This window comes from Canis aureus, chromosome 4 (assembly GCF_053574225.1).
Source record: "Canis aureus isolate CA01 chromosome 4, VMU_Caureus_v.1.0, whole genome shotgun sequence".
In the NCBI taxonomy this organism is placed as follows: domain Eukaryota; kingdom Metazoa; phylum Chordata; class Mammalia; order Carnivora; family Canidae; genus Canis; species Canis aureus.
Window position 1 is genome coordinate 84,909,011 of NC_135614.1, and position 20,310 is coordinate 84,929,320.

Below are 20,310 nucleotides of genomic sequence, written 5' to 3' on the forward strand. Positions count from 1 at the left end.
ATACATACATAAAGGAAAACCACATAAAGGGATCACAAAATGAAAAAAAAAAAAGACTACAAAGTCAAAATAAGCTAGTAAACACACTTTTAATAGATGGACAGATAGATATAGACAATGAAGGTAAAATGGGTCAAGAATATGAATACCATGTATATACGTACACCCAAGCACACAACATAAAAATGCTGATAAACGTAAGGTGTTTAAACTCACTCACAATGTAAAAAGTTACAAAGAACAATGAAGACTGATGAGAATACTGGGAAAAATGCCAGGTTGGCAGGAATGTAAACTTGACAATATATATTGACATGTCTGACTCCTATGCCTTTGGACCCAGCTATCTCAGTGGTAGGAACTTACCAATTGCAGATGTGTTTATAATAGGAAAAACAACAACAACAACAACAACAACAAACAAATTCTCTGAAGTGTCCACTGAAAGGAGATTGGTTAAATATAATGATTATAAACTTTTATTATTTTCATAATGGTTATATGCTTTTATAACATGCTTGCCCAATATATTGTTTAATATAAATAATGTAAATAATCATGTGTAAAGTATGGTTCAAGAATATGTGAATAGTTCCATCTTGTTCATGAAAATAAAAATTGAAATATAGGTTAGAGGGTAAGTAGACAGTTATAAGATAAGGATAAATAGATGTTGGAGGGGTATAAAAAAAACCTTTAAAGGGAGACAAATTACCCACATGAATTAAGTGAATTAACGTTTATTTTTCTCTCATTTATGTGGAAAACACTAATAAATGGCATAGAGTTTGATTTACTAATTCCAACTTGAGAATTCAGACATATAGCTCATGTGGTCAGACCACGCACACAACCCCCGAGTGGTTTAATTATTTCTAACGACTTCTCTCAAAGTAATGAGCGTGTATTCAGCAATTCAGGGTCTCGGGGCCTTGTTGTACCTTCTGGGGCTTCTGAGTGGCATGAGTTCTCATGAACAAACCAACAACACCCCTCCCTGCGTTCAAGTCTCCACATATATGAGAGTTCCCAAAAGTTGCTTTCCCTTGATCACCAGATAAGGTCCCTCGCGTTGTCACTCCCTGTTTCCTCACACAGTGATATTTTCTTTCTTGGCACTCCTCAGAATGGAAGATCATGCGTACGTATGTATACGTATGGCTATCTGTACACTTGTTTATTTCAGGATCGGTTCCTTTTCTGATTCCCCTCTGGACCAAATATCATTCTTGAGAATTTTGGCCTCTCAGCTTGTTCCTCATGCTTCCCTAGCGTCATGCTCAGTGTGCCGGGCATATTAGAGGAAATCAGTGGCTATTTGATAGATGAGCGATTGATTGAATTGGCGAATACATCCATGTACACTAAAGATCATATCCAAATTGGTTCTCATACTAGTTCACAAATATTTATTTTTTTATATTTATAATTATGAAATATTTTATTTCAGTGAAACTCTTATAGAGTTGCAGTTTGTATCAACTAGACTTCTCCTAGTGACTGTTCTTTCCAGGTCACAGCTCTGTAACGAGCAATGTTCACTTACTCTGTTCCTTGTTCTACTATGTATGTGTGCTTATAGATGTATTGACTTATATCTTACGTAGAGAGAGTGTTGAAAATTTAGAATTTAACTGTTGCTACAAAATAAATGTTTAAGTGATTACTGTGATTATTATTAAAAATTACATGAATGAATTGACTACTGGTCAGAGCAAATGGGAAATATAAATGGCTCTGGACTCTAAAGTGCATATTCCACACTCCATCTCCACCTGGGTAATAGGAATGGTTTCTCTGTGGGTTACATTCTCTCTGCACACCCAGGTTTGGAGGGGTTACGTTGTTGTCCCTGAATTTGGGTGGTAAGAGAATAAATCCCAGGAGGACTACTACATACAAGCAGACTACGCCACACTTTGTGGCCATCATTGACCATGTTGTTTCCTTGTTGCACATTAAACACGCTCTCTGGTGTAACTCCCTGCTTCCACCTCTTGGATACTCAGTGTTCAGTAGAGTCAGGAACTGCTGTGCTATCCAAGCGCTGCGGAAGGTAGTATTTTGGGATTTGCATGCTTCAGATGATTAACCAAGTCTTCCCAATGAAGGGAACCTTTGTCTTCGCATTAGTCTTTAAAAAGTCATGGAGCATCCAGCAAAACAAGCTGATTTGATGTTTAATTGTGCTCCTGTGAGAACCTATAGAGGAAGATGTAAGAACTCTCAAATAACTTATGTGGTTCTTTGTGAATAACTTTTTCTCTAAACCAAAGATAATCTCTACTGTAACTGAGTGGGAACTCATTTTTTAAAAAGTTTTAATTTAAATTTCTGTTCACATCTAGTGTAATATTAGTTTCAGATGTACAATCTAGTGATTCAAAACTTACGTCCAGCACCCGGTGCTCCTCACAAGTGCGCTCCTTAATCCCCGTTATCTATTTCACCCATCCCCCACCTACCTCCCCCCTGGTAACCATCAGTTTGTTCTCAATAGTTAAGAATCTGTATCTTGCATTCCCTTCTCTTTTTTCCTTATGCTCATTTTTTTCCTTAAATTCCACATATGCGTGAAATCATATGGGGTTTGTGTTTCTCTGATTTATGTTGCTTAGCCTAATACTCACTAGCTCCATTCACATCATTGCAAATGCCAAGATTTCATTCATTTTGATAGCTGAGTAATATTCCTGTGTGTGTATGTGAGAGACAAAGATATCTTCTTCATCCATTCTTCATTTGATGGACTTTGGGGTTGCTTTCATAATCTGGATCTTGTAAATAATGCTGCTATAACTATATGCTCAATAAGAAATACAAAGATGAAAAATATCATATCTTTCCTTTTACATTTTTGTTTATAATATTAATATGAACCTTACCTAAGTATAGAGGAAAATATTTTCCTCCAAAAGTGCTATTAAATGTCCTATGTCAATCACTTTTAAAATTTAAACTCATATATTTAAAGCAGTGAATTAAGAAATATTCCCTAAAAGGGAAGATATTATCTTATTCATCTTTGTCTTTCTTATTGAGCATATGGTGTGAATTAGGTGAAAATTTATTAAATTTGTGAGTAAACATTTCTTAGTAGATATATAACATCTTTTCCTTCAAATATATCCTTAGGGAAGAACAACCCACAGCTTTTAAACTACAATATTTATGCCCAGGATTAGGGAATTATTTAATATTTGTAGACTTTGCCTATACAGCACATGTGTAATGCAGTGATAGGAATGATCCAGGTCATACCAGAAAAATCACTGTGTGACAGAAAGGAGGGAAGAGGGGAATTTAGTCTTTCATCTGTTCGTTCCTAGAACATAAAGGAGAACATCGTTTTGATGAGCATTTAATATAGGTCCTTAATGCCTATTTGTGAAATAATTATTAATGATGATGCAAATATTGATAATGATGCTCATGATGGTGAGGGTGGATGATAAGGGATGCTATCACTCTTGACATCTCAAAAATGTTTGCCTACTTACCTTCTAGAAGTTTCCTTTCCTGGGAAAGATTGTTGAAATAAAACTTATCATTCATATCCTGAGATAGTGAGAATTCACCAAAAGCATTCTGAAGATAAAGCATTTGGTATTGAATACCTAGTCAATGCTATTTCGTATTGAATGTCTACTGAAAGTTATCATTATTTTTTTTTTCTTACCATCCTAACAAACAGACAAAAAGGTAGAGGGGAAGAAACATTTCATTCTCTCAGCTTGCAAGTAAACCTTTAAGATTTAGTTTGTTCCACGTTTGTACTGCCTTAAGGGAAAAGCTTGAATGAATAAATGATTGAAAGGAGAAATCCTTTGTTCCCAACATTGAGCGGTTACTTTCAATGCCTCCAAGAGTCGGAGCATTCTGTCCATTGTGTAACTTTGGGTGTTTTATCACCCCCTTTATGCTCAGTAGAGATTTCCTTCTAGCCATCAGCAACATAATTGATTTTATTTATATTGAACTTGGTAATTTTGATTTTACTTTGTTCTCAACTTAGTATAGTAATACTGAACAGGATATTTAGACATAGTCACAAAGCTCTTAGAGAAAGACTATGACTATGTATATATAAGACAAAAATACAAGAAAAATCGCCTTTTAACTTCTTAGTCAAAACACAAGAAAAGATGCGGAGAATTTGGATTGTCTTCAATGTTTTCCTTTGTCACTGAATCCTGAGGTTAATCCTTGAAGCCTCGAGGTGCTCCTGTAGCTATAATTGCAATTGTTTTTGGTTCCTCAATTTCTCAAATATTCTGTTCTAAGTAAAGTCTTCCTAATGCTTTCTTGTAGTTGTTGATTTTTAAATAGCAGTGCAAGTTACTTATGACCTCTAAGGTTCAGTAAGACTTCAAACCTTTTAACTTTTGTATTGATAACCTAATCATGAAATTAAAGCATCTATAGTAAGCAGATGAGCTAATGTAAGCAGTGTCATGTGTTCTTTGGTGTACAAATCAATAAAGCTATCATGATGGCTTTCAGTTCAATCATCTAGCTACTGGAAAGCGCACATAGCTTTTAAAATAGATTTTTAAAATATGTATCATTTGCACTAACAGCTATATTGTTGCTCAACATTTTGCTTATAATAGTTACATCATTATCAGTGGCATCATATTTTCACAGAATCATTGAGTAATGCCAAATTCCAAAGACAAATGGAGTCCAGCAGATAAAAGATATGACCTTGAGCTCTGTAAAACAAAGATGCTAGAGTCATCCTGTCTTATTTTCCAGGTGCATATGTGCTCCAGGTCAAGGCCACAGACGCGGATGACCCGACCTATGGAAACAGTGCCAGAGTCGTTTATAGCATTCTTCAGGGACAACCTTATTTCTCTATTGATCCCAAGACAGGTAAATTTTTTATTAGAGACAACATTATCACCACCCCTTTCAAATATTTAAACTTTAATTAAATCTTGGCATGGGAACTTACCTATTCTAAAAATGCAGTAAAAATTCTGTTTGCTGTACATTAAGCAAAGGAATATAGGAACTTACCTCATGGCTGCAGAACCGTTTCCCCTGGATTGAGCTTTGTGTAAATGTGGGCCATTTCACATATATGTGTCAAGTCCCAATCCCAAGTTAGGGATTCCCCATATGATTTATTTTAAATTTTCAAAAGCCTGGGCATGTTTTATTTTTTTTTTATTCTCCTGGATAAAATAGCTTTTTATTTCATATTTTCTTGTATGGGTTCAATTATATGCAGTTTTGGGTGTTATCAACATGTGTTAACATCACGGAGCTTCTACTGCTGTATTTATCAGGGATTATGGATAGTTGATTGGGATTAATACTGACTTTTGCCTCTAGCAGAAGAGAGGAGAGGGTTGGCAAACTTGAAACACTCAGATCACTAATTCTTCTGGTCTATGCTTTTGAAGCTAGTGTCATTTAAAAAATATTTATTTTTTGAGAGAGAGAGAGAGAGAGAGGAGAGAGAGAGAGAGAGAGAGAGAGAGAGAGAGAGAGAGAAAGCAGGAGGAGCCATAGAGGAAGAGAGAGAAGTAGGCAACCTGCTGAGCAGAGGTGTGGGGCTCAATCCCAGCATCCTGGGATCATAATTTGAGCCAAAGGCAAATGCTTAACCAACTGAACCACCCAGCTCCTGAAGCTAGTGTCATTTTTAAGTCAAAACATTTGAATGGCAGTTTTCAGGGCCAAATATATATGAATCTTTGGGAAGTATAGAAAGGACAGGATATTACACACATAGAAGATTTTATATTCCCTTTCAAATAAAATGAGGTCCCTCTGTTCTAGAGAATCTGGTTTTTGAATGCTAGATAGTTTTTAATGAGATCCAGCCATGCTGACCAGTGATCAGATAGATGTTCCATGACACAGTTAAAACAAAACTCCACAGTGACAGCTATTTTATAAGGTCTTATATGGTACATTATAAGATATTGAATATTGAATTCAATATTATTCATTACATTAGCTTAAAAAATGAAATAAATGGTTAGCGTACTAGACTAATGTTACTTTTTTCAATTTGTGAGTAAATTTTTAAAGAGTGATATCAAGTTGAAAAGGATTAATTTCACACCGTATATGCAAATAGGCTAACCATTTCAAAAGTAACACTTCCCCATCAGCGTGTGCTAGAATCTGGAATACCAATTAGATGTAGGTTAATTAATAATTAGCCATGTTTTAATGTCACCTAGACACATAAAGTCAATCAAGTTGAAACAGAGAACCTGTGGAAAACTTCCTGCAAACGAACCTGCTATTCTCTCATTTCTTACTGTTCTCATTAACCCCATAGAGGGACAGAAGTCTGCAAAAAGTTATGGGAATAAGGCAGGAAATTGCTCCCTTTTGTAAACCTAAAAAAGAGTAGTTTGTAATGGGGACAGACAGCATCAATCCTTTAAGATGGGAATCTAGAAAGGTTAAGGACACAGAAGTTCTTTTGGTTTGGAAAGAAGGTCAGAGACCAAAAGCCAGGGTGTCAAATGTTAAGACTGAATGCATGATAGGGAAGTTACACCTGCAATATGAGTAATTCTCAAGAAGTATGACAATGAAGATAAGATATTTGGGAGTATCAGTGTTAAGGAACTTTGGTAGTTGTCGCTTAAGTGGGGAATCATATTTATAGAAAAAAAAGGAAAAATTGTAGGGGAAAGAATTTGGGGAAAGAAAATTATAATGGCACCAAATTCTAGAAGGATGAAGATGGTTTGGACAACAGGCTGAATATATAGACAAATAGTGAAGGGAAATTATGTAAAATATAATAAAACCTTTTTTTTCATAAGAAAACATTTTGGGTTATTCCTTCTATGTTTAACCCATCTTTTTTGCAATTTGACCATAATGGATAGTCTAACTAGAAACAGAGGTATGGGCAATATAGTGTCTTAGATCTCTCCAGCCTCTGAGAAGTGCTTCTCAGAGTCAGAGGAGGTGAAAAAAAGAGAAAGGAAGGTATGTAGAGATAAGTGGAGAGGGAATTCAGTGTTAGAGTACACTTAAGTGGGACGTTGTGATTAATTCTATAGAATGGGTGAGTTTACACACTCAGAGTAAGTGTGGGAGAAGAAAGATGAAGAGCATTGGGTGTTATATGTTGACAAATTGAAATTCAATTAAAAAATACCTTGACACTAAAAAAAAAAAAATGAAGGAATTAATAGGGATGAAATGACAGTAGATGTAGGCAGTGTCTAGCTGAAAAGTAAGAGAAAAACATACAAAGACGAACTTAGGCATAGAGCACAGATTAAGAATGTAATCATTATAGTGAAATTAATACGAGACGGACAATAATTACATCAGTCGAAACACTTCCTGTCCCCTTGGCTTTACTGGTTCAATTTCAACTTTAGATGAGTTCTAACGTCTTTAGAAAGTATTCTCTTCCGGGAGAGTGTGGATATTCATACTATGCCTTTAATAACTACGCATTTATGTTTTATGTAATGCTTATTATTTAGAACTAAAGGTGAAACAACTCTGGCATAAACAATGAAATAGATTTTTTGAAGCATTGATTTTCACTGGAGACAGAAGTCTTGATACTAACAATGCCTCAGACCACTAGACAGGAAAAGAGTGGATGATGAGGCACTTCATTAATAGAATGATAACTAGTTCTTCATGCACAGAGACCATTAAGAAGACTTTTTGTCAAATTTATCACCTTGTGGTACATAAGAGTAAATCAAAAATCAAGGATAATTGCAGTTTCTCAGAAATAGTATCCATTTGTTCCAGCTATATAGCTTCCTTTTATGATTCCTTTTGTCGTTATTAAATAAAATGCATGAAAAACTAATATTATCTAAAATTTTCCACGTTTGAGTGTAGAATACACTTAAAATAATTTTTAAAGGGAGAGTCTCATCAGAACTTCTGGTGCCTAAATATTTATGAAGAGATAAATATAGCCATTTATTATTCATTTGGAATGAGAAAATAAAACACATTTCCTTGGTCATATTGCTTTTTGACAAACATTCCTAGCATCTCTATCCGAGTGAATACAGCAAGCTTTTTTGTAAGCAGTATAATTTGATGCTAGTTGTATCAAATAAGCTCAGAAATAGTAGTTCTCTTAAAAATTGGCTAATTTGGCAATTATTTGGTTTAACTGTGAAATTATTTACTGTGAATTAAAATTCACATACGTTCATAAAAATATACTTTGAGTGATTATTAAATATTTGTGAAGCCTCAGATGTGATAAATCTATAAAACATTTTTTAAAAAGATTTCTTTATTTATTTGAGAGAGAAAGAAAGAGAGGGCAGGAGAGAAGGGGAAGGTTAGAGGGTGAGAGAATCTCAAGTGGACTCCCCAGTGAGCCCAGGACCCTGAGATCAGGACCTGAGCTCAAACCCTTGATCGGACTTTTAACCAATTGAGACTCAAGTGCCCCAAATCTATGGCATTAAATAGCATTTATACTCATCATACTTACTATTTATAAAATATTAAAATATGTGTCATATTAGCATGTTATATTATGCATATTTTATACTTAATGTTTTTATACAGTAGAAAAACATCTATAATTTTTTAAAGGTTTATTTGTTTATTTATTTATTTATGAGAGACACAGAGGGAGGCAGAGACACAGGCAGAGGGAGAAGCAGGGTCCATGCAGGGAGCCCGACGTGGGACTCGATCCCAGGACCCCGGGATCACGCCCTGAGCCCAAGGCAGACGCTCAACCACTGAGCCACCCAGAGGTCCCAAAACATCCATAATACATAAAACATTAAACATAGGCATTATGTTTGACCCAGTGCGTGGAATCGGGATGCTAGACATCTCTATAGTATTGATGATAGATTTAGGAAAACAAATATGGCTACAAATGATTGACCTCATGTCTTAATTTACATTTAAAATCCTTTTAAAATACTTAAGTTGTTCCCTAGATGATTTCAAAAACTAGTCTGTGTTGAGTAACCAGATATTGGTATGTTGTGTATTACGTGGTGACGGTGTGTTCTATTTTTCCACATGATCTGAGCCCTAATTGAAAAAGTGTCATTATTCATTTTACTTCAGCAGTTTTTTAACTTTAAATGTTTTTGTTGTGATAAAATACATGTAACATAAAATTTACCATATTAACCATTTTAAGTGTACAGTTTGAGTGGCATCAGGAACGTTCACATTGTTGTGCAACCACCACTGCCATCCCTATCCAGAGTTATTTTTTTTGTCAATATCTTTTCATTTATGTGAATTGTCAAAAACCATGTATATTTATAAGTCTTTACTTTATGTATTTATATATGCTTTTACAGATCCATATGAAAACAATTGAGTGGGGCCAGCACTGAACGCATGAGCTACATTTTTTCCCTTTTATTCACATTCCGATATTTCATGCTCTGTGGTTCCATCCTAGCGTCTGTTTAGGGAAATCTGATAAATGTTACAGAGAGAACTGACATTTTCTGAAGATTTTTACTCTTTGAGTCAGACTGTCTCCTTTTATTCAGGAGCTGTAATCTCCAGGCCTCTGTCCTGCGTGAAACTTCCTGTCTTTCTGTTATTTGTTCTTTTAGGTCTTTAACAATGTGTTGGTGTTTTTATCCCTATAGTGTAATTAAAGCATGGATGAGACTATATTTTGAGCTGCTTTTGGTACTGCCATATAAATATCTACAGTATTTCATGGCTTGAAATGCTTTGGATATTAAGTCAGGTTTGAAAGTTTGAGAGATTCAGACACCTCAGTGCTGAGATGCTGACGAAAGAAAGAATACATTCTTTTTCCAAGAGCAAAATAAGAGTGCTTGTCTACACACAGTCGTCATGCCTTTCATACTTTTTGCATTTAGACAAGGTCTGATTATGGACACGGGGAGAGCAAGGAAAGCAATAGATACTAATAAGTATAAGGCTGGAAAAATAGGTCAAGGAAATGGACAATCATTAAGCTCTTGTTTTGCATATTACCTATTTGGTAATGTCTTGCACATGTGTAGTGAAATCGTGTGACTAACAATGTGCTCCTGTGAATGATTCACCTGTATCCTGCATCGTCTCACTCCCCGAGAACTCTGCGTGAACCTGACTTGCCTTATTTTAGAAATCATGGAATGCACATTTGAGCAGCTAGACCTGAGAATGTTTGGCCCTAAAAGGAAAATACTCCAGGGGCATGTGATGCATGACTTGGGCAAGTGGTAGAGCTGTTATGCAGTAGAGGAGTGGCTGTATTCGCTGCTGCTTGGGAGGAAAAAGGCTGTCAATGGTTGGTGTGAGTTGCAGGAAGAAAGAATTTGGGTTTTATATACATAGAAGAAGATGTCAGTATTTGTCCGTAAATTAGAGGAGTGCCTCATGAGATTGTGAGCTTCCCATTAGTGGGAGGGTGAAAACAGATGATGAACGATGAGCTGGTGGTGCTGGATCTATCTGTTCATTTGATGCATATTTCTCTGGAAGCAATGGCCTTACAGGTGTTTTGCTCCTCGGATACCAAGATGAGTCTAGTAGATCCTCAAATGGATCCTCCTCTATTGGAAGGAGGCCACCAGGTCCCCAGAAGATTACAGCTGAATTCTGTAGGATAAAATTCTCTGATACATAGTATGGCTGGTAGGCACTGATGCAGGCTGAGCGGATGGCTTCCTGAGGATAGAGACCCTGAGAAGTGACTTCTGAGTCCCAAAGTGTAGTTAAGGTCTACTCTAGGTGGGAAGAGGGTCTCTAGATTTCCTTCCTCCTGAAGATAACCTGATAACTCTTCTTGTCCTTAAAATATGTTATTGCATTATTGACAACATTTTTTAAAAATTATACATGTCCAATGTGCAGTGATAGACACAACATTTCTGTTAATATTTTTAAAGATTGAACTAGCTTTTGAAAACCCCATTTCACATCTTAGGCTCACTTAAGACTGTAGTGAAAAGAAAACTCAGTGGGTTTTCATATCAATTGCTGCAAAAGCAGGTCTTATACAAGTATTTTTAAATACAGTTTAGCTGAGGAATTGAAAAACAGCAAATTTCCATTGTCAGTGCTAAAGTTAAGGTTTCCATCTTTAGCTCTAATTATTTTTTTTCTATTCCACCATCTATTAGCAATTCCTAAAAGGTTTGAGCATTAAAATATATCTGCTAATGCTTCCTTCAGTTTCGTATTTTAAAAAGTTAATCATGACATGGCCAACACTGGAGTCTGTGATCTACTAAGAGATATCATTTTCAGGGGTAAAAATAGTATCTAATTTTTTTTATGATATACCAGCTATCATGCACATAGATTTATACTAACCACTCCAGGTCACTCAATATCATGAGTATTCTCATGATCAACCATCAATTATGACCAAGATTACTAGTAACATATTCAATTATTATCTCTCTTGAAGGATATATGGTAATTTTCCATGATTTACCTAAGCTTATTGCTATATGTTATTTTATGTATTTCATTAATATTTATTGTGTGCCTACCATATGCTATGCATTGCTCCAGAACTAGGTCTCCTACCAGGAAAACAACAACAACAACAACAACAACAACAACAAAACAAACAAACAAGCAAACAAAAAAACCCAAAGGCAAAATTGCCTACCTTCAGGAATATTCATGGTATTTAGGGAAATACAAAATGAACACAAGTAAGCAAAATACATTTTATTTTGAATAACAGTAAGGGCTAAGGAGGAAATGATAAAGTAGAGAAAGAGCATAGGGAGTGCTGGGGAGGGTTATGTGTGGTAAGCAGAATAAAGATTTCCCAAATATGTCTACGTCCTCATCCTTGGGACCCATGATTATGTTATATTACATAAGGAAGGGGAATTAAAGTTGCAGATGGAATTAGAGTTGCTACTCACCTGCAGATAAGGTGGGGAGGTTATCCTGTATTGTCTATATGGGCCCAGTTAAGTTACACGTGTTCTTAGAAGTGAGAGAGGGAGGTGGGCAAGTCAGAGTCCAAGAAAGATTTGAAGATGCTATGCTGCTGCCTTAGAAGCAAAGGAAAAAGAAAGTCAGGGGCTAGAGAAGTCAGACATCTTTTGGAAGACGAAAACCCTCCAGAAAGGAATGCATCTAGCCACAACCGTGACTTTGGCTTTCAAGACCCATATTGGACTTCTGGCCTCCAGAATTGTTGGATAAGTCTCATAATTGTCTTTCTCTGATATGATCTCATTCATATGTGGAATTTAAGACCTAAAACAGAGGATCATAGGGCAAGAGGGGTAACAATAAACAAGATGAAATCAGAGAGGGAGACAAACCATAAGAGACTATTAATCATAGGAAACAAACTGAGGGTCATGGATGGGGGGGTGAAGGGATGGGGTAACTGGGTGATGGGCATGAAGGAAGGCACATGATGTGATGAACACTGGGTGTTATGTGAGACTGATGAATCCCTGACATCTATCTCTGAAACCAATAATACATTATATGTTAATTAATAAAATTTAAATAAAGTTCAAAAAATTAAAAGGGGGAAAAAAAAGAAGAGGAAATTTGGAGGGAAGACCAAGTGAAGACATAGGGAGAAGCTGGCCATCCATAAGCCAAGGAGAGAGGCCTCAGAAGAAACCAACTCTGCCAACACTTTAATCTCAGACATCCAGCCTCCAGAACTAGGAGAAAATACATTTCTGTTGTTGAACTCTGCCCCTGCCCCTACCCCCCAAAAGAGGATAATAATTTGTGTTGCCTTTAGGCCATTTGGTCTGTGGCAATTTGTTACAGAAGAAATGGGAAACTAAATCAGCATAGAATTGTAGGTTTCAGAAAGACCAACAAAGTCCTATGAAAAGGGCTTTGAGAAAAGATGAAGGAAGTAGAGGAGTTGTTCATGCATAAACCACAAGAAGAACATTCCCCACAGAGGGAAGAGACTGTGCAAAGCCCTGGTGACCAAAGGAGGGGGTTGTGAAAGGTAAGATCAGAGCGTTAAGTGGGAAGGTGGAGATTATGTGAAGCGTTTACTCTGAGTGACTTGGATTTCTGAGTAGAGGAACAGTGTTAACGTGGTTCACACCCTTGCCTCGCCACCATGACGTCTCTTTCAAGAATAGACTTTGGACTCTAATCTTGAGTGAGTGGAGAGCAGACCCCATCACTGCATTGTTCCTCTCTCGCTCCCTGTAGTCTCAAAATAATAATTAACATTTTTTTCCAGCTTGATTAGGAACGAATTGACATGCAACACTGTGTACGTTTAAGATTACAAGGTGTTGATGCGATGCCCTTAATATTGCGAGATGATTACCACCACAGTGTCAGCCATCACCTCCATCTCATCACATAATTCCCATCCCTTTTCTGGGGTGAGGACTTTTACGAGCTACTCCCCTAGCAGCTTTAAAGCCTATCATATAGTCATATGTACTATAATCATCGTGCTGTACAGTGGATGCCCCGAAGGTATCCACCTCATAACCGGAAGTGTGTACCTTTGACCATCTCCCATTGCCCCCACTCCACAGTTCCTGGTAACCACCATTTTACTCTTTTCCACTGAGTTCATCTGTTTTAGATTCTACATATGGATAATATCATAGAATATTTCTTACCGCTCTCTTGTTTCACTTAGCATAATGTCCCCAAGGTTCATCCATGCGGTGCCAAATGGCTGGGTCTCCTTCACTCTCCTGACTAATTAACATTCTGTGTCTGTGTTGCGTGTGTGCACTCCATATCTTCTTTATCCAATCAACTCTTGATGAACATTTAGCTTGTTTCTGTATCTTGTTTTTTTATGAATAATGCTACAATGACCACGAAGGTGCAGAGACCTCTTTGAGATCCTGTTTTCATTCCCCTTGGGTATATACACAAAAATGAGATCACTGGAAAATATGATATTTCTGTTTTTAATTTTTTTGAGGAACCTTGGCGCAGTTTTCCACGGTGGCTGCACTAATTTACATCCCCACCAACCGTGCACAAGGGCTCCCTTTCCTCTGCATCTGCCAACACTTGTTATCTCTTGTCTTTTGGCTTACAGCCATTCCAACAGGTGTGAGGTGATAATCCTTTGATTGTCATTTCTCTGATGATGATTGACAACATTGAGTACCTTTTCCTGTCCTTGTTGACCTTTTGTATAACTTTTTTTTCGAGAAAATATCTGTTCATTTCTTCTGCCCATTTTTAAATCAAGTTGTTCATTTTCTTGTTTTGTTTTGTTGCTGTTGTTGTTGTTACTGAGTTGTATGAGTTCTTTTCTATTTTGGATATTAACCCTTTATCAGATACATGATTTGTGAATATTTTCTCTCATTCCGTGGATTGTCTTTTTCATTTTCCTGATAGTTTCTTTTGCTGTGCAGAAGCCTTTTAGTTGCGTACGCTGGTTGATTTTCAAGATGCTTCCCAGAGAGTTCATTTGTCTTTGAAATCCCTATGTTATGTCTTCTTTTCCTCTCTGTGGTCTTATTTTACCTGTCCTTCCCATAGCGATGTCCTGCAGCCTCATGGACTCTTCTGGTATGCTTTGGAGGGACCACCCCTACTCCTACAAAGGACTTGCCTACTTCCCTCCCTGGGTTGCTCTATCTGGTGTTCTTTTCAGGTCTGTCTCCTCCACTTCTCTGACACTGCAACTCGAAAGCCTTTTCCCAGAGATGACTTTCCTGACACCACCGTCACTTGATTTCACTTCCCCTATCACACGAATCACCATCTGAAATCAGCTTCATTGTGTATTTCCTTATGGTCTCCTTGAGCCTCACCTGAACACATACCCATTGCAGGTACATTTCGCCAAAGAACCTTGCACAGAGACTGTATCGATTATTATCCACATTGAAGCAGAGGACACCCAGTTCGGTAATTTGAAATTAGTTTCACAAAAAAACTGTTTTTTTAAAGTGCAAACAGACTGAAGGGAAACCATGTGGAATGCAGTTGAATCTGGAGAATGCATAACAGGTGGCTGTGCTGAGGACATTAGGAGTGAGGACACGGTAGGGGCCTGGAGACCTGTGCGGTGCGGGTCATAGCCAGAGACCATGTGGGTGTGGGGCTCTCCATGCAAAGAAAAACCAACCTCATTCTCTTCTGCCATTCGATCCCTTGCCAATTGGGCCCAACCCAACTGAAAAGCCAGAGAGCAGAGAGAAGTCTAGAGAAGTGTATGAGGTGGATCTAGTGTATGAAGTGTAGAAAAGGGTGTACAGTGGCAGATGGAGGAGTGTTCACCATTATACCACGGAATTTAATGATGCTGCCTGAATGAAACGCGTATTTTAGTGCAAATGCTGAGTCTATATCTGAGTCCTGAATTCCAATCCTCAATTCCAAAAAAAAAAAAAAAGAAAAGAAAAGAAAGAAAGAAAAACCATATACTAGATTAGCATGTGTAATATTTTATGATTTTTCTTACAAAATATTGCATTATTTTCATCTCAAAATATTATCAGTGTTAAACCGATTTTTGCAAAGTAAGCTGAGATCCCTCAAGACTAAGGGGCTTGCATCCAACATGAGGGTCACTGCAGAGAGAGAATGTGTCCCGTGGCACAGCGGTGTCCTTTGATATATTACATGTATAACTCTCTTGACTGTGTAATTCCATTCATATTGGCAGAAATAAAACCCCACTATTTCTTCTCTTACTTGTATTTACTCTAATATCTCAATGACGTATGCTCGGAAGTTCATCAGGTACAAGACATTCAAATCATACCAGGATTCAGTGTACACTTGCCTACCCACTTGTTTTTTTTTTTCTATTAAATAAGGTTTGGTTCAGAATTAAAGCTAATTAATTCAATCTTGTGGTATTACTGCTATGGAGTATTCGTACTGTCCTGCAAAATTCAATTTGCAAGACTCAGCTATTATCATGCAAGGCTATTGCTATGTTTTTATATACAAATACTAAGAAATAGGGATGAAGGCATGAACTTAAACCTCAGACAGGAAATTACAGAATGTGGCACTTCCTTTTGCGGGTTCTGTTCTACTCTAGAAGCACTTGAGCTCCATCCTTGGTAACGTTGCTCCTCCCTCAAGACCCTGCAATCCGTTTTTGTTTGCTTGGCTTCAGAGATTAGGTAGTTGTTAAACTGGGTGGTCCATAAGAAGAGGAACTACTTGGAAAAGAGACTGTTCTTCACCAGGCTGTTACAATAGGCCACGATGTTTTAAGATTCTCTTCTCACGTTTGAATTTTGTAATTTGCCTGATTTCCCAGGCTCTACTCTGAAAAAGATTCTACAAATGCCATATTTTATTTCTCTGAGGTAGTGGCTCTTGAGTGGAAATGGTGGTAGAGTAGAAGCAGCATATCATGGTTATCAGTGCTTTTATTTGGAACTACGTATGCAGTCCTTTCCTCTCTCTAAATTCGAACAGATGTCATCCATTCCAGGGACATGACACTAAGGGAGGGCTAAAAGCACCAGATAGGTCACCTCTCAGACACAGGTTGGAACAGGAGGGCAGGGCAGTGACGTCTTGATGATAATTGTAACGACTTACCAGAAAAACAAAAACAAAACAACCCTAGTCTTAAATAAGTGTGATGATGCCCATGTCCTCTCTTTTTCATAGCATCTTAATGTACATGCATATGATATATAATATAAAGTATAAAATTTAAATTTATACATTTTCATATTAGAAATGAACTGAGTAAAGTAAAATTATATATTAAAGTATAAATATACATGTATATAATTTCTATATTGGAAATGAACTGGGGAAAGATAAATCTAGTCAACAACAGGACACTAGAGCATGCATGTAAATTAAACCCAGATGTTTATCTAGAAAATTTAATCATTCGCAGGCAGGCAGAATTCATGTAACTTAAGGCATGTGGGACCAGGGCACTGAAATGGCAGAGATGAAAAATCTTAACTAAGAGACTTGGGGGTGAAACATTAAGGATCCGAGCTGAAGAGAGGAAAAACAGATGGAAATAGTAGAGTGTCGGGACCAATGCATGGGTAAACAGCAGTAGCAAAAAAGTAGAGCTCGGCTCTTCTGCAACCATTTCCTGCTGAGGGTCAGAAGAAATCTCAGATCAGAGTTAATTCTTAATTAGCAACAGGACAGCATTTGGTAAGTCAGTAGTGGAAGGGGCAGAAAAAAATGCGAGTAGATATTCTTTTGGGGTTTTGGATGCTATGCTTTGTGTCGGTGACCAGTATGTATATTTGTTATTCATATATGCTACGTTACTTAACAAACAACACTATTAAAGATACAGGGGTTTAAGACAAATGCTTTGCAATCTCTCCCTAAAACCATTGGCTATAGGTTGGAATATAGTATAAAATTTATTCATAATTTTACTTGCAACAGATCCAGGAGGTTTTAGTTATTTCACTATGAATAAATATAAATATAAATTAGTTCTATCCTTGGAGACAAGGGCAGAAAATGAGTGGGATATGTCGATATGCATATACACTGCATGATTCATGATTGTGAACTTAATTGTTTATATGTTCATTCATTCATTCAGCCAGTCATTCAACTAGTCAGTTGGTTGACACCTTCTTATTGAGTGCCTACTAAATGGCAGACGCTGCCCTAGATGCTAGAGTAACTTGGCGACAAGAGAGACAAGGTCCCTGCAGTGGCATTGCTTAATGAGATCTAAGTGAAATTTCTGTGGCTAGAATAATTAAGAAGAATCCTGAGGGATGAAATAAAATACCCGGAGAAGATATTTTGTGTGTTTAAAATGTTAAAGGAGGGCAGCCCGGGGGGCTCAGTGGTTTAGTGCCGCCTTCAGCCCAGGGCTTGATCCTGGAGACCCGGGATTGAGTCCCTCCTCGGGCTCCCTGCATAGAGCCTGCTTCTCCCTCTGCCTGTGTCTCTGCCCCCCACCCCCATGTGTCTCTCATGAATAAATAAAATCTTTAAAAAAATAAATAAAATGTTAAAGGAATAAATGTATTTCAAAAAATGAAGATTAGAATGGAGAAGAAAATAGCATTCTTTATATGAACCTCACACTCAGTGTAACCACCTAGTTTTTGAGTACATATTTAATTGATCTTGTTTAACAATTTCATTTCCTCTTACAGATAGAATCATTCCTTTTAAATCATGTCTGACCTGGTTGACTTAATGAATGGCCACCTTCTAGAGCTGATCCATTGTTTTTGACCATATCCTACTATGCAGCACAGCATTTCATTATACAGCTGTTCCCATAACATGTTTAATTATATCTAACTATTGGACCTTTTGAATGTTTCACTTTTAGAAAGGTACATAATTTTGTTAGTATGTCTTTGCTAGTGAATCCGGATAGATGGATAGACGCATTTTCTTGTTGCAGACTATCTGATCTCAGAAAACGGAATGTTTGTAATCTTTATTTTATTTATTTATTTTTTTCCTTCAAGGTGTGATTAGAACAGCTTTGCCAAACATGGACAGGGAAGTCAAAGAACAATACCAAGTCCTCATCCAAGCCAAGGATATGGGCGGACAACTAGGAGGGTTAGCCGGAACGACAGTAGTCAACATCACCCTCACCGATGTCAATGACAATCCACCTCGATTCCCCAAAAGTAGGTGCTTTCCTGTTGAGTTTAAGTTAGCATGGCCTAAAAAAAATAAAAATGAAAATAATAATAATAATAATAATAAATAATAATTCTCACATTTCATTGAATGTTATAGAAATCACAATACTTTTCCAGACACTTTTGGTCTTTAGGCAGCAGAAGCCAATAGACAAAAATTAAATGACTTAAGAGTTTCATTTTCCATTAGAATCATGCTCAGCAGGACTTTAATATAAAATAATACAAGTCAGTAATTTAACAGAGTCTTATGTTATTGATTCTTATTAAAGTCTTCTCAATAGGTTAGAATCTTGCTCCAATTTCTTATTTGAAAAAGTAATATAAATATGAACGTTCCATTGTGATTTAAGACTCATATTTATGACACATATGCCATCATAGTATTTGCTCTATCATGCTATTGGCATAAGAATTCTCTGCCTTTTCTTTAACTACTGTACGTGCTGAATCATTTCCATACATTTCCATGTAAGCATCAGATGATATTATAGTGATGCTATTTAACATTATTTTAGTCTTCTTTTATTTTAGTTTTGCAATAGGTGAAAATTGTTATAGTTCCTATGATAATAGAATGGTTCACACCTGTATTTTCTCTGTAACTCTGTGCTTCTTACTGAAAATGAATACTTCTCACTTGTGTTACATCTAGTTTTCTTTCGCAGTATTACTTTTAACACCAATCAGTACCGGTTTCAATTTCTGGTACATTTCCAAGGATTAGTTCAGTGTTCCTGGGACTTAGAATACAGAAACTGAAAGTCTCTATCACTGGTTACACAAGGAACTTGACTGAAGCTCTAGATACTCATTTGGGTGAACAGTTTAGGGAACAAAAACAAAATGATTTTCCTCTTCTGATCTCAGTAGGAGAGTTTGAGTTCATTTGCTAGAGTACAGAACACTGAGAATATGTAACCAAACGGATATTTTATTCCTTTAGCTGTATGGATTTTTATCTTTCATTGCTTTATCATTTTCTCTCAAAATCATCAACATGCATTTTCTTAGTGGGGATATTTTACTTAGTGATCAGAAAGTGTAATGGCCAAATGTTATGAGTAGCAATTAGAAGTCATCATACTTTAGCAAATGAGATATATGTGACAAATGGCTCATATAAATATGCTATAATTAATAATGCAGAGAGAGTCTTATGGCAACACTTTTCCTTACTTTGCTATTAAGGGAAACAGATCAAATATAAATATTAAAAGAGTAGAAAGAAATCGTGTGATTCTCTAACATTTGACATTGATAAAGAATATGTTCCCAACTCAAAAAATATTGATTATTTTTATTTCTTTATTATTATTATTTTTTTTTTACTTCTTAGTTGTGACAAGCTATAATAACTAAGTGAGGGGAATAGTTTGGGAGACTATTCTACTTTTATATAAAAGATATCACTTGGGTCCTGTTTTGCATTTTGTGGATGTAAATTATGTTCATCTGGGGTATAGGAAATAGAGCTATTCCTACGTAGGATCAGTATTCGTATTCGTATTCGCAAGGATGGTAATGAGGCTCTTCAGTGGAAGGATACACTTGCCATTGGTATGGATGAAGAGTGGATTATAAAAATTGGACAGAGATCCAGACAAACAATCTAGGGTACAGGGAAATGAAAATATCTCCATGAGAAAGAGGCTAAATTATACTTAGGAGGCCAAGGTGGTGTGCTCAGATCCTATTGAGACAAGAGGATCACTAGATCTTACCCAGTGAAAAGAGAATCTGGATAAGGCAATAGGCTTATTTGGGATTG

The 20,310-nt window shown here is 36.7% G+C and overlaps 1 protein-coding gene across 3 annotated transcripts in view; it reads left to right on the forward strand.

The window, feature by feature from the left end:
• The window catches only part of CDH12 (cadherin 12), a 966,147-nt gene that overhangs the window by 867,782 nt on the left and 78,055 nt on the right, over nucleotides 1–20,310 (forward strand). For all 3 annotated transcript variants that reach the window (XM_077896365.1, XM_077896364.1, XM_077896366.1), the window contains 2 exons: nucleotides 4,759–4,878; nucleotides 18,357–18,524. In XM_077896365.1, coding sequence (XP_077752491.1) covers nucleotides 4,759–4,878; nucleotides 18,357–18,524 — 288 coding nt within the window. The remainder of the gene's footprint in view (nucleotides 1–4,758; nucleotides 4,879–18,356; nucleotides 18,525–20,310) is intronic.